Below are 15,401 nucleotides of genomic sequence, written 5' to 3' on the forward strand. Positions count from 1 at the left end.
CGGCTTGACAAGAGGAATACGACATTTGAAGCCCGTGTCCAGGACCCGTCTGTGTGTGGTGTCTCTTGATGCAGATTTTGAATTTGGGGTTTTCGTAAGCTAAAAGCCATAATCATCGAAATTATATCACATAAAGGCTTGAAATATCTCACTTTGCATGTAATGAGTCTATATAATATATTAGTTTCACCTTTTAAGTTAATTTTCAAAAAGTTCTTTGCAGAATTTTTGAAGGCCATCAGGTGCGAGAAAGCCCAGAGGATTGTTCACAGAACTAGCCACTGACAACATTCCAAGTCTGGTGCCTGGATTCTGCTGGATCTCCATCTTGAACTTGAACAAGTCACTCTGAAAGGACTATTGCAAGCCAAGAGCTCTCTCAAGGAGAAGTTTGTCTCTATCCAGATTCAGTTCATTCAGGTCTTTGACACTGTGTTCCTCTGGAAGAGTTTACAGTGTGGTGCAACTGTTACTGATCCATTACATCAGTGAATCCTCCTGCCTGACAGAGAGCAGTGAAATCTTTGACTATTGAGGCAGTTTCTCCTTCAGAGGCCTTATTCTTCAGACAGTGGTCCACAATGAAATAAAAAAATTGGCCTGATTATCATATATCGTTTTTATCCGAGCAAACGGGAACAACTTGGGGAGGACACAGCACCAAACAGATGGACAGTGGTGCGAAACTCAGCCACTTCCTTGGTGAGATTTCACTCTGGCAACCACAAAAAGCGCAAAAAATCTCAGTCCTCCTTTGAATCTCTGACCTGATGGAACATTGCATGTACGTTGCCAATGACTGCTACAGGTTCCTGCCTAATACCAAGCAATGTACTGGTCAAATTGGGGCATTGCAAGAGCTGCTGGTTCAAAGATGTTCCTTTGAAAGTTGCACCCCAGTCAGACACCAGCCACAAACTCCTCTTTCTTGGGTGATATACACCATGATGCAGGAGATACCACAGCTTAGCTGTCATTACCCTGTAAAGGATCATTAAGGAACCAGCCCAATACTGTTTTATAGCATATGGTCCTCCCCCATGGCTGTTTATGACCTCCCAAGGTTCCAACATCTTGGGAGCGTTAGCTTAGCCTCTAAGCTGGCATTCGGAACCTTTTCTAGATATGGCCATTTTGCCAACTCTCCTTTAGAGATGATACTGTCTGAACTTCCAGGCATTTTCTTCTAAGTGAGGCCTTCTTATATAGAAGATATTGGTCTACAAACCAAACACCTCCAAGCTAGGCAATAAATATGCTGGCACGACCCTTTCATGTTCCATGGTTTGTAGAAGAAAGTGAGTTTGTTTACCAGAACCAGGGTTTGGCTGAGTGCAGCGGCAGGAAACTATGGTGGAGGTGTGGACCCAAATGCAGACACCGGCGAGGAGGATGCAGATCAAAAAGGTTTATGAATAAAACTAAAATAGGCTTACATGAAGCACAAGGCAAGAGTCCAAACAAAATGTAACTATACTACTATACTAACTATACTTTATAATATAAAATTTAAGACTTTTTTAATACTTTAAAGACCCTGTGGGTACCCTGGAACAAGGGCACAATCAGGATAATAAATAAAGTAAAATACCAAAACCATGACAATGCCCCCCTCTCAAGGAACGTCCCCTGATGTTCCTTAAACAGAACTCACCCCACAAGAAAAAAAGTCCAGAACCGAAACACTGGGTGGAGGGAAGAGGAGGGCAAACTGAACCAGGGTGGGTGGAGGAAGGACAAGAGGAGGGCCAGATTCCAGGGGCAAAATAGAGACTCTAGAGTCCTGTCAGGAAGGGGCAGGGCATAATAGGCTGGTGGTCAGGGGCAAGGCAGCCCCTGACCACCATTCTACCATTTTTATCCAAAACTACTCGAACGGGCAGTATTCAAACAGGTCTCAGAATTCCTCTCACGGAATGACCTCCTAGATCCATATCAGTGTGGTTTTAAGAGTGCTCACTCTACTGAAACAGCTCTTTTGTCTGTGACAGAATCTGCAGTCCAATCCTCGGTTCTTCAACCACAGGATCCTGCTATCTAAATCTGTACAGTCAAGCTGGCCTCCTTCATCACACAGATCTTCAACACATCACTGGATTTGTATGAAGTTCCCTCCTGCTTTAAACGCTCCACAATCATCCCAGTCCCCAAAAAACCGTCCATCTCTGGACTAAATGACTACAGGCCTGTCGCCCTGACATCTGCAGTCATGAAGTCCTTTGAAAGACTGGTGTTGGCCCACCTAAAGGACATTACATGCCCCTTGCTGGACCCCCTGCAGTTTGCGTACAGGGCTAAAAGCTCAGTGGATGATGCTGTCAACTTGGGACTGCATTACATCCTGCAACACCTTGACTGTCCAGAGACATATGCAAGGATCCTGTTCATGGACTTCAGCTCAGCGTTCAACACCTTCATCCTGGAGATCCTAGGCACCAAACCCACCTAGCTCACTGTGCTAGCCTCCACCTGTCAGTGGATCACAAGCTTCCTGACTGACAGGAGTCAGCAGGTGAGGCTGGGGAATATCACCACCATTCTAAACAGCCCTGTGTCTGCTGTGGAATCCTTCAGGTTTCTGGGTTCCAGAAACCAACACTGGTGTAGCGCCATTCTAGTCTTTTCGACCACTAAAAGCGCTTTTACACTATATCTGCATTCACCAGTCATACACATTCATACACTGAGCCTAAGTGCTCAAACAGAAACTAACATTCACACACATTCATACACTGGCGGAACAGCCAGTAAATTTAACACATTAATCTTAGGTGTCCTGATTTTCTCCGATTATTACCCCTCTTCCCCTAGCGCCATTTTTTTAGTTACCTAGTTGTCTAAAAGAGCCCATAAAATACAAAATAGAGAACTGGAACAAGAATGATTAACTCAATGCACGGCCAACAAGCTTAACCTGGATTTGTTTGCCGCCACGGTGTTAGAGTTGGTTGTTACTTTTTCTTTACCCTCATATCCTGACACTATCGTCAGGATTTCTTCTGGGGAAAATGCGGAGCAGAAGCCATTAGTAAAAAAACACTGCCTGCACAGCCAAACACCACTTTTAAGCAAACAAGAACAAACTCCCATTAAGTTAACACCGAATCAACTAACCAACATTTTATTCACCGTTGTAGTACTGTTTAACAATGTAGGCAGTAAGTTAAATCTGAGTAGGGTTAACCCCTTGACGGCTGAATTTTTTTACAATAAAAAAATCAAAAACATTATTTGTTTTTATTTGCCTGTTGTCGCTAATATGCATCATACCTTCATCATACCTGTATTTATATCTTTTCTATATTCTATAGACAAATTAACAACTTCCACTTAATTTAACATCAGCTTGAAAGCAAATGAAAACACAATTTTTTTTTTATTGTAAAGAAATTCAGGCATCAAGGGGTTAAACAAGCAGGACCTGTAAAACATTTGAGATTCAGTGCAAAAAACTATCACATAAGAAAGGTAGAGGTCAAATCCACAGGAGGTAAATCAATTAGATGATTACATGAAACAAATTACAAGCAATACTGTTGAGTCCAGCATAAGTAACATGCACACACATAGTTAAGATGGTGAAATACAGATATCCTAAATCTGCGAAAAGATGAGATTAATCTCAAGGAAAGAGGGAAATTGTTCCAATCGCAAGTGGCCTTATAATGAAAAGTTTTACGTCCAGCAGCTGAGACATTGTTGGTACAGTAAAGACAAGATATTGCAAAACTCTAAGTGAATATGTAGAACTACAAGGAAAGAGTTTTTTCAGATATGGAAGACAATGAAAATAGGCACATTTGAAAATAAATTGAAACCAATGTAAGTCTCTTCTTGAATTTAGCTGAAGCCAATTTAGTGATTCATACATTACATAATGATGAGTTTTAAAATGACACCTCAGAACAATCAAAATAGGCACATTTGCAAATAAATTGAAACCAATGGAAGTCTCTTCTTGAATTAAACTGGAGCCAATTTAATTATTTTTTTAGTTTTAAAATGACACCTTAATGACAACTTAATGTGGTCTTTAATTCTAGTTAAAGACCACATTAAGCGGCTTAAGAACAGTGTCACTGGTATAAATGTAGATGATATCAGCGGAGTCAATAATGGCACTATCAACAGAGAGATTAACCTTTTCCTGATTTGAAACAACAGATCTATAGAGTGAACTGAGGCAGCCATATGTTTTTTTTCTGATGTAATCAATGTGAGGTTTAAAGGTAAGCTCAGGATCAATCCACAGTTCAAGGTATTTAAATGTTTCAAATTTCACCATAGAAGACCCTTCTTCATCTCAAGGAGCATTTCAGAACCAGAGCATTTTGCTTGCCTGATTTTGCTGACATATTTAGATTTTGTTGATTTGGTAATCAGTTTTAGCATTTTGTGCTTCTACTGTGTACGTTAGTGTTTCTCAACGGGGGCGGTACCGCCCCCCAGGGGGCGTTCCTAGGACGATGGGGTCGCTGGAAGCAATATTCTGGAGGGGGGGGCGCTGAGCTGCTTTTGGGGGGTGTTTGTTGGTTGGAAATTCTAAGGCGAGTTTACACTTGAGATTCACAACAATACGAGTTTAAACTTTAAACTACCTGCAAAAAACTGTGGTCTGCAACATTAAAGCCTGCCAGTTTAGTGCGACTGGACGAGACTGTGTGTTTTTTCTCCGTCAGCTACTTGTGGTGCAGCTTCGTGCTGCCTTCACGGGAACGGGAAGTTAGATTATCATCTCTAAAATTTTACCCATATGGCGTTTACTGTGTAAACTCTGGAAAATTGACGCTCTCTTGCTTGGTGGAAAAGTGTTTATTTCTCTGAGGAATACACCGCGAACGTCTTGTTATCGCAGTGGTTACACATTTACAAGAGATTATCCATTGTCGGACCCTGAAAGCAACTTCGCTGCGACACCAGCGAGTGAGGTGCACCCACCTCGCGCTGTGAGTCGCAGACAGTTTGTGCCAAAGCGGACATATACTGTAGTTTCAGTAGGCTATAAAAATGGAACGTTAAAAACTGAAGCCCTGTCTTGCTCTGTTGGGAATTGTAAGTGGCACTTTATCAGAGGTGCTGAAGTTAACCTGTGTGGAATTATTCATGAGATTTCTGTTTGATCACAGGTCTTTGTCGGTTAGTTTCGTTTTCCCATGAGCACCTCCTCGTCTCATTCAGTTCTGTGTCTGTCAGACGGTCGAGGGGATACTTCCAGCAAATCAGTAACATAATACAGTACAGGGCATGTAGTGAAATATTATGAATTCTCTTTAAATAGGCTTATGACGTTAGTCTCTCATTATGGCTTTTTTTTCTTTACATGTCAGAGAACTCAGATATGTGGGAGAGATTCTGAATGTGCAGAAAGTTTTGAACATGAGCAGATAAGTTAGTGTTTCCCAAACGTTCATTTATTTGTGGCAGCCTGCAACATTATCAACGCTGACTGCCACATATTGATCTTTGATTTTTTTTACTAGGCCTATTTAAAATCGTATTTGAGCTGCGCCACATTTACACTGTCATTCTGTGGGGAACCCTGAGTTATGATAAGTTATTAACAGATGAGCTAATAAAGTCCAGTCAATAACTGAATTAAAGCGGATTAATTTATTACTGAGATGAAAAGGGCCCACAAACACATTTAAATAGGTTACTTCTCACTAGATTATATTCTATTATAATTATATATTTTGAATTGTCACCTGCCACCTGAATTTTTAGACATTTCCACCATAAATTGGTGCAGAAAAGGCAGAAATTGGAGCAGAAATTTCCCTCAGAATGCAGGAAATGATGTGTTTAATGCTCAAAATCTTCTGGGGGAGGACCCCCATACCCCCACTTATTAAGTGCCCCATCCAAGAAAACAGTACCTGACTTCACACACAGTTTCTGGGAGGAACATTCACTTATTTGTTAAATATAATTACTTTCACATGGCTTTTTTGTTACCTTTTCCATGTTTTTAATAACAATAGTAACAATAAAAAAAATCAACAATATTCAGGGCAAATAGCAAACATCTTTTTTAATGGAGGGCATTAAGGGACCTGGATAATGGATATGGGGTCACTGGCCCAAAAAACGCTGAGAACCACTGGTGTACGTAGTTGTTTTACAATTGGGAGTCTCTACAGGGTGATTCTCCATGCCATTCTGTGTCTGACTTTATGCCTGGTTCGATCTGCTCTGTGCTGCTTGACGCGGCTAGCGGTGAAAATAGACCTGCTACCCATTCTCTGGGACGCTTCTGGGACGCTTCCGGGACGCACTGCAGCCGCATCTGATGGACACAAAAGCACTGACTATAATGGCCATGATTAGCTCCAGCAACCGCGGCGTAGCCGGAATGCGCTGTAGCTGCAGATTTTAGGGGTAAGGCTTTCCTGCAGAACTTTGAGATGGATTAGGTCAACCTGCTAGGAGAAACACATTAAAGTTTGAGACGTGTCAATTCTTGGAACCAGTAGGTGGCAATATGAGTGGATATTGGCTCTTATAAAAACATTTGAAGTATGGGACAGATTTGACCATGTCCAGTCCATTTACATGCTACTTTCTTTTTCATGGCGAAACAATTCAGTGGCACGTCTTCTAGTATCTTCTTTTCCTAGTCCAGTTGCCCTTGACTTTAAACTTCTTTGGATAACTTTGACCTGGATGACTGAGAACCTTCACAGACATTTCACTGAAAGCTTTCATCAGCATTACATTGCCTTGTGAACCTGATGAAAGCTCTCTCCAAGAATGCACTGATTGATTTTTCTATACCTTTTCACTAACCTTAGTTGATGACAGTTTAGTCTTTCTCCTTCTTTCTAGTTTTCCCTTTCAAACTAAATATTTTCTTTCCCGTTTCTGTCTGTCTTCATTCTCACTTCTTTCTGTGGTTCGTTCTTTTCGCATAGCCCTGGTGATGATGGGAGTGATCATCGGCTCCAGGAAGGTGGGGATCAACCCTGACAACGTAGCCACCCCCATAGCTGCGAGTCTAGGTGATCTGATCACCCTGTCCCTGTTGGCCGGGGTCAGCAGCACACTCTATAAATACAAAGGTAAGGAAATGTAATAACACTGGAGGTGGAGTCATCAGGTAGATGAGCTTGCTTATATCTATGCTGCTGACCACTAGATTGCCAATTGCCAATAGAATATCCTAGCTACAAATACTCACTCATGTGATTAGAATTCTACCTCTCTGGCGTTCCTACAATATGTTGTGGAAAGGACAATTTTCCTCCTCTCACTGCTTCTCAACAGTGTTGCCCCAAGGCTCGATGCTAAATGTAAATGCTCCGTATTTGTTTAGCGCCTTTCTAGTCTTTTCAACCACTCAAAGCGCTTTTACACTACATTCAATTCAATTTCAATTCAATTTTATTTATATAGCGCCAAATCACAACAACAGTTATCTCACAGCGCTTTTCATAAAAGAGCAGGTCTAGACCGTACTCTGTGATGTTATTTACAGAAGCCCAACAGTTCCCACCAAGAGCAAGCACTAGGCGACAGAGGCAAGGAAAAACTTCCTTTTAAGAGGCAGAAACCTCGAGCAGAACCATGGCTCAGGGTGGGCGGCCATCTGCCTCGACCGGTTGGGGTGAGAGAGAGAGAGAGAGAGAGAGAGAGAGAGAGAGAGAGCACAATATACACACAGAGGTACACACAGTGAAGGTAATGTTGCTATAGACTAAATGAAAAATGGTACAGATATTTATAATAGTGTTAATGGTAACCATCGTAATGTTAATGATTATAATAACAATAAGACTAGCAACAATAGTCGTTGCAGTAGAGGGTGTCAAGCAGGAACACGGGGGCAGCAGGTGACTCGCAACCACAGCTCCAGACTCCACAGCTCCAGAGCCAGAAAACCTGCAGGAAGTGATAGGAGAGAGGAGAGAGACGAGAAAGCACAAGGCTACCAGAAAGGGGAGAAGTTGTGTTAGTAACATGCAATAATGGGATAAGGTTGCATACAGAGGGAGAGAAAGTAGAGGAGAGAGGAGCTCAGTGCATCATGGGAAATACCCCGGCAGTCTAGGCCTATAGCAGCATAACTAAGGGATGGTTCAGGACTACCTGAGCCAGCCCTAACTATAAGCTTTATCAAAGAGGAAAGTCTTAAGCCTACTCTTAAATGTGGAGATGGTGTCTGCCTCCTGAACCCAAACTGGAACCTGGTTCCACAGGAGAGGAGCTTGATAGCTGAACGCTCTGGCTCCTAGTCTACTTTTGGAGACTCTAGGAACCACAAGTAACCCTGCATTCTGGGAGCGCAGTGCTCTGGTGGGGTAGTAAGGTACTATGAGCTCTTTAAGATAAGATGGTGCCTGACCATTAAGAGCTTTGTAGGTAAGAAGAATGATTTTAAATTCTATTCTGGATTTTACTGGAAGCCAATGCAAAGAAGCTAAAACAGGAGAAATGTGATCTCTTTTCCTGGTTCCTGTCAGAACACGTGCTGCAGCATTCTGAATCAGCTGAAGAGTCTTAATAGACTTTTTCGAGCAGCCTGATAATAAGGAATTGCAGTAATCCAGCCTAGAAGTAACAAATGCATGGACTAGTTTTTCTGCATCATTTTTAGACAGGATGTTCCTGATTTTCGCAATATTACGTAGGTGAAAAAAAGCGGTCCTTGAAATTTGCTTAATGTGAGACTTAAACGACATGTCCTGACATCTGCACCACACATTCATACACTGAGCCTAAGTGCTCAAACAGAAACTAACATTCAAACACATTCATACACTGGCGGAACAGCCAGTCGGGGTTCAGTATCTGGTTCAGTATCTGGCCCAAGGACACTTCTTATTGCAGAATAGTGGCCTTGGACTTTGTCATTGTAAAACGGCCACAATACTCAAATGACCTCCACTGGCTACCCGTGGCCTCCTGAATCAAATTCAAGTCACTAATGCTTGCATACAGAGTGACTACTGGGTCTACACCCATCTACCAAAACTCCGTAACACAAACTTACCTCCCTTTTCAGCCACTGCGCTTCTCCAACAAACCGCTGCCTGGCTCTCTCTAACTGCAAGAAGCTCCTGAAAACTCATCTCTTCTGAAAACACTTTCTCTTATAACACCTCCAACCCCTAACATGCACTTCCTGTGCTCTTCTTCTATCCCTTTACATTTCTCTTGTATTGATGCACTTGCACTATTTTGTTAACTCATTGCTTTTTTTCACCCCATTGATGCCATTTGTGCTATTATAAGTATTTATTGCTGCTCTTACTAGTATGTATTGTCACTTGTAGATCGCCTGCTGTATTGATGCTTTGTTGATGCTTGTATTGTTGTTCCTCAAATGTAAGTCGCTTTGGATAAATGTGTCTGCCAAATGAGTAAATGTAATGTAAATGGTACATTTCTAAGCTTTTGATGTCTAATAATTTGATTGCTTATCTGAGTTTTAGAATGTCAGTTTTTTTGAAGATTACAGTCCTTTTGGATGTCATAGTAATATTATGCCCTAACTACACCTATTTAGCAACTTGCCAGGTATTTGCTTTACTGTGTTCACCCATTGTAAATCATTGCTATGGTTTATTTCTTCACTTCCTCATTCCTGTTCCTGTCCCACAGAGATATGGTACCTGTCCCCCCTGGTGTGTTTGGTCTTCCTGGCTCTGATCCCATTGTGGGTGGTGGTGGCCCGACAGAGTCCACAGATCAGGGAGGTTCTCCGCTCCGGGTGGCAGCCTGTTATAGTAGCCATGTCCATAAGCAGGTCAAACACTTTTAGTTATTTTATTGAGTTATTAATAAATTCACAATTCTATTTAGCACATTTATAAGTGATGTGTAAAGTGAACTTCAAATTGAAATACAACAGGTACTAAAAAACACACTGAACACTATAGAAGTACAAAATGATGTAAAAAAGATTTTAGTCAAACCTAATCAATTATTTATGAAGCTGTAAGTAATTAAATATAGTCAACATTAAGTTATCTATATAGGTTACTCCAATCCATCTAGGTAGTAAGATGTTGAATGGCAACTTAAACCAGCCGTCTGGTAACTGTTAATTAAATAGCTGGACACAGGATTACCTTTTACTGGAACATTTTATTCCATTCTGAAATCAGGCTTTGAAACCCTGTCAGTGACTATTTCTGATTCCCTCTGTTTGTGATTTTCAGTTTTGGAGGTCTAATACTTGACAAGACAGTGAGTGATCCCAACTTTGAGGGCATGGCTGTCTTTACTCCTGTCATCAATGGTAAGCTGATAGGTCTTTACAAATAAATTATGCCACAAAGAGTAATCAAACTGACAGTTACATTTTTGATGTTGGCTTCTGCTGGCATGCAGCGTGCAGATAATATGTAAATCACAATATCCTTGCTCCTTCCCTCAGACATCTTCTCCTTGAGGTCATATTATGCTTTTTGGCTTTTCCCCTCTCCTTTATTGAGTTATATACTTTTGTGTGCATTTAATAGGTTTGCAAAGTGAAAAAGCCCAAAGTCCAGCCCAAAGGGAGTTCCCATCTCCCACAGAAAACACTTCTCTGAACTGTTACATAATTAATAACTCACCACTCTGAAACTCTTGCTCCAGTCTATGTTGCTAAGCTGGTAAGGAGAACATTTTAGTGATGTGCGGATCGCTCTTAAAGTATCTATCTCTGATGCCAACGTTTCCTGCTCTAGGATCGATACTCATATAATTATCTTACTGTCACCACGATGGTCTAATTATACTCCTCCTCCCCGTTCAAAGTCATGCTTGCGCTATTGAATACTGACACTTGTTGACTGTAAAAACACATCAATGCATTTCTGAACAATATAGATTTGCCAAGGTTAGATGTTGAACAGATCAGGGCTCTGGATTCTCCTGTTTCAATGGCTGAACTCCATGAAGCTCTCTTCCATATGCCGAATAATAAAGCCCCTGGGCCAGATGGTTTTCTGGCTGAATTCTGTACTTGCGCCCACATTCCATAGGTTGGTAATGCAAATTAGAGGTACTTGCATGTTGTCTCCAACAATGAACTCTGCTAATATCAGCCTGCTCCTTAAACCAGACAAAGATCCTATACTCCCGTCCAGTTATCGCCTAATATCACTTATTAATGCAGATCTTAAAATCATCTGCAAAACCCTAGCAAGAAGGTCACTCCTAGTATAATACACCCCGACCAAACAGGATTTATTAAGGGCAGGCACTCCACCAACAATACACGCAGGCTACTTAATGTAATAGACTATGCCACTATTCATAACCTGGAAACTTGTTTCTTTAGATGCAGAGAAAGTAGGTAAAGTAGAGTAAATTGGAAATTTCTATTCGCTACTTTACATAAATTTGGATTTGGAAACTCTTTCATAGATTGGATTAAAATCTTATAAAGTTCCCCAAGAGCTTCTGTCAGGACAAACGATTATACTTTTCCAAGTCTTCAGAAGGGTACCAGACAGGGTTGCCCACTCTCTCCCTCGCTATTTGCCATTTTTATAGAACTGCTAGCAGCTGCTGTCAGACAAAATAAAAATATTAAGGACACAAAATGTATACCATAGGAGAAGCCTTGATGCAGATGATGTATTACTCTTCCTCCTAAACTCACAAACGTCTGAGACAATCACACTTAAATAATAAATTCTCATCCATTTCAGACTACTCCATTAACTGGAGTAAATCCATAGTTTTACTTGTAATGTGTGATTTCCAGAGTATATCTACCAAACTGCTATATTAAATATCTGGGTGTCAATATTTCCCCCAGGCTGTCAGAACTGTCGTGGCTGAACTACATGCCTTTACTTAAATAAATAGAGGATGACCTTGGACATCATTGCCTATATCACTCATGGGAAGACTATAAAACTATAAAAATGATGGTCCTACCTAAAATCAATTACCTGTTTTCAGTGTTACCCACAAAACCCTCTGCTGTCGGGTTTAAATCACTGGACTCAAACATCTCTAAATATTGTGGAAAAATAAACCCCCATGAATCAGTTTAAAAACTGCAAAAAGCAAAAGATTGTGGTGGCCCCCTGGACCAACCATGGATGGACATAGAACAAACATTCTGTAAGGAAATTAAAATTTCCGATATGCCATTCATCAGTTCAAGCATCAAACGTCATACCTGCTTTAAAAGCATTAACATAACCACTTCCCTGGCAGCTTGGTGGGAATTTCTCAAAATATCTGGTTCTTCACCTATCCCATGCAGACTTACTCCTATCTGGAATAATCCTGACATCCTGCAAAATAAGAAAACACTTAATTCCTCACTCTGGTATGACAAAAGGATAAGACATCTAGAGCATATGGGAGACGTTGCTTGACGTGTGCTGCTCTCGCTAAACCAGTTGCATTTGTTAGATTACAGCGGCCAACTGTCCGCTAAACACTTCTTACAGTAATTTTGCCTAAGCACTCACAGTTCTTTCCATATTTTAGTGACTGCTGTTCAATCTCATAGTTGTTCAAAAGTTTTGGTAGCTGACGCTACAGTACTTTAGCTTAGCCGTTAGCGATGGCTTCTCCTTCTCCCTCTCGCTCGATGTTCAGTTACTCCTCTGCCTCCTTTAGCTGTAATGGTACGTGTAATAAGTGTAGTTTATTTTTAGACATGGAGGCGAGGCTCAGTGATTTAGAAGTCCAGCTCCGCACCTTGGTAGATCAGTCTTTAGCTACTGTAGCTAGCCAGTCCCCGGTAGTCGGTGCGGAACGGCCTGAGTTAGCCTCTGGTAGCCGTCCCACGGCATCTCCTGTGCAGCCAGGAAGGGGTGGCTGGGTGACTATCCGAAGGAAGAATAGTCGTAAGCATTCAAAGTCCACGGGGCACCATCAACCTGTTCACGTCTCTAACAGATTTTCCCCACTCAGCAACATACCCGCTGAGAAACCAACTCTGATCATTGGCAGCTCCATTTTGAGAAACGTGAAGTTAGCGAAGCCAGCGGCCATAGTTAAGTGCATCCCTGGGGCCAGAGCGGGCGACATTGAGTCTTATTTGAAACTGGTGGCTAAGGATAAATGTAAATACAGTAAGATTGTTATTCACGTCGGCGGTAATGACTCCCGGTTACGCCAATCGGAGGTCACTAAGATTAATGTTGAGTCGGTGTGTACATATGCAAAAACAATGTCGGACACCATAGTTTTCTCTGGACCCCTGCCAAATCTGACCAGTGATGACATGTATTCCTGCATGTCGTCATTCCGCCGCTGGTTGTCGAGGTGGTGTCCAGTAAACGATGGTGGTGACCACCTGCTCTGATTCAGAGAGACAGCATCCATCCCACTTTGGAAGGAGCAGCTCTCATTTCTAGAAATCTGGCCAAGTTTATTAGTGGACCAAATCCATGACAACCCAGTGTTGAGACCAGGAAGCAGAGTCGCAGTCTAACACACTTCTCTGCCCTTCTAATTAAGCAGTTACCCACCCAAAACCCTATGCAGAGTTGCAGTCTAACACACTTCTCTGCTCCTCCATTCCAGGAGTTACTTAGTGAAAATCCTGTAGTGACGGTGTCTGCCCCCGACCATCGAAATTATTTAAATCATAGGTAAACAGAAGAGGAGCTGTGCATAAAAACCTCATAAAAATTAAAACCACAAGAGCAATAGTGCAAACTAATAGGAAAATTAAATGTGGACTCTTACACATCAGATCTCTTTCTTCTAAAGGTGTACTAGTAAATGAACTAATATCAGATTATGATATTGATTTATTTTTTCTTACTGAAACTTGGCTGGGTGATGGAGAATATGTTAGCCTAAATGAATCCACCCCTCCCAGTCATATTAATACTCACATTCCTCGAGGCACAGGCCGAGGAGGTGGAGTTGCAGCTATCTTCGACTCTAGCCTACTAATCAGCTCTAAACCTAAACTAAATTATAACTCATTTGAAAGCCTTGCCTTCCTCGAGGCACAGGCCGAGGAGGTGGAGTTGCAGCTATCTTCGACTCTAGCCTACTAATCAGCTCTAAACCTAAACTAAATTATAACTCATTTGAAAGCCTTGTTCTTAGTCTTTCGCACCCAAGTTGGAAATCACTGCAACCAATTCTTTTCATTATAGTGTACCGTAAGTTATTATTGTAGGGGATTTTAATATTCATGTGGACGTTGAGAATGACAGCTTCAGTGTTTATCTCTCTGTTAGATTCCATTGGCTTCTCTCAGAGTGTTCATGAACCGACTCACTGTTTTAACCACACCCTCGACCTTGTTTTGGTATATGGTATTGAAATTGAACATTTAATAGTGTTCCCACAGAATCAATCTTTATCCGACCACTGTTATAACTTTTGAGTTTGTATTGCTGAACTACACGCCATTGGGCAAAAATTCTATACAAGATGTCTGTCTGATAGTGCTGTAGCTAAATTTAAGGATGTGATTCCATCAGCTCTAAATTCATTATCAAGTCACAAAGTAACGGAGGACTCCTATGCTAATTTCAGTCCATCCCAAATCGATCATCTTGTTGATAGTGCTGCAGGCTCGCTGCGGATGACACTCGACTCTGTAGCCCCTCTAAAAAAGAAAATAATAAAAGCTCCATGGTATAATACTGAAACTCGCAAATTATCAATCTATCTCTATCAACAGGCTATGTACCACAGTACTTTAAAGTAGCTGTAATTAAACCTCTTCTGAAAAAGCCCAAACTTGATCCAGATGTTTTAGCCAATTATAGACCTTTATCTAACCTTCCATTTCTCTCTAAGGTCCTGGAGAAAGCAGTTGCTAAACAGCTGTGTGACTTTCTACAGAGCAATAGTTTATTTGAGGATTTTCCGTCAGGATTTAGAGCTCATCATAGCACAGAGACAGCACTGGTGAAAATTACTAACAACCTCCTTATTGCATCAGACAAAGGACTTGTCTCTGTAGTGGTTTTATTAGATCTTAGTGCTGCATTTGATACAATTGACCATCAGATCCTATTGCAGAGACTGGAACATTTCATTGGCATTAAAGGAACCGTTCTAAGCTGATTTAAGTCCTATTTATCAGATCGATTTCAGTTTGTACATGTTAACGATGAGTCCTCCATGCACGCCAAAGTTAGTCATGGAGTTCCTCAAGGATCTGTCCTCGGACCAATCCTCTTCACTTTATATATGCTTCCTTTAGGCAATATTATCAGGAAATATTCCATAACCTTTCATTGTTATACAGATGATACTCAGTTATATCTATCGATCAAGCCAGATGAAACTCATCAGTTAGCTAAACTTCAAATGTGCCTTCAGGATGTTAAAACCTGGATGATCTGTAATTTTCTAATGTTAAACTCAGATAAAACTGAAGTTATTGTTCTGGGGCCTAAGCACCTCCGTGATGCATTATCTAAAGATATAGTTTCCCTTGATGGCATCGCCCTGGCCTCCAGCACCACTGTGAG

General features: G+C 41.3%; 1 protein-coding gene across 3 annotated transcripts in view; it reads left to right on the forward strand.

The window, feature by feature from the left end:
• Positions 1 to 15,401, forward strand: part of LOC119906220 (solute carrier family 41 member 1-like) — a 137,010-nt gene that overhangs the window by 64,103 nt on the left and 57,506 nt on the right. For all 3 annotated transcript variants that reach the window (XM_038723779.1, XM_038723781.1, XM_038723780.1), the window contains 3 exons: positions 6,912 to 7,058; positions 9,601 to 9,745; positions 10,161 to 10,240. In XM_038723779.1, the coding sequence (XP_038579707.1) occupies positions 6,912 to 7,058; positions 9,601 to 9,745; positions 10,161 to 10,240 (372 nt within the window). The remainder of the gene's footprint in view (positions 1 to 6,911; positions 7,059 to 9,600; positions 9,746 to 10,160; positions 10,241 to 15,401) is intronic.

This window comes from Micropterus salmoides, unplaced genomic scaffold, assembly GCF_014851395.1.
Source record: "Micropterus salmoides isolate LMB-PRFRI ecotype aquatic unplaced genomic scaffold, ASM1485139v1 Ms_hic_scaffold_16, whole genome shotgun sequence".
NCBI lineage: Eukaryota > Metazoa > Chordata > Actinopteri > Centrarchiformes > Centrarchidae > Micropterus > Micropterus salmoides.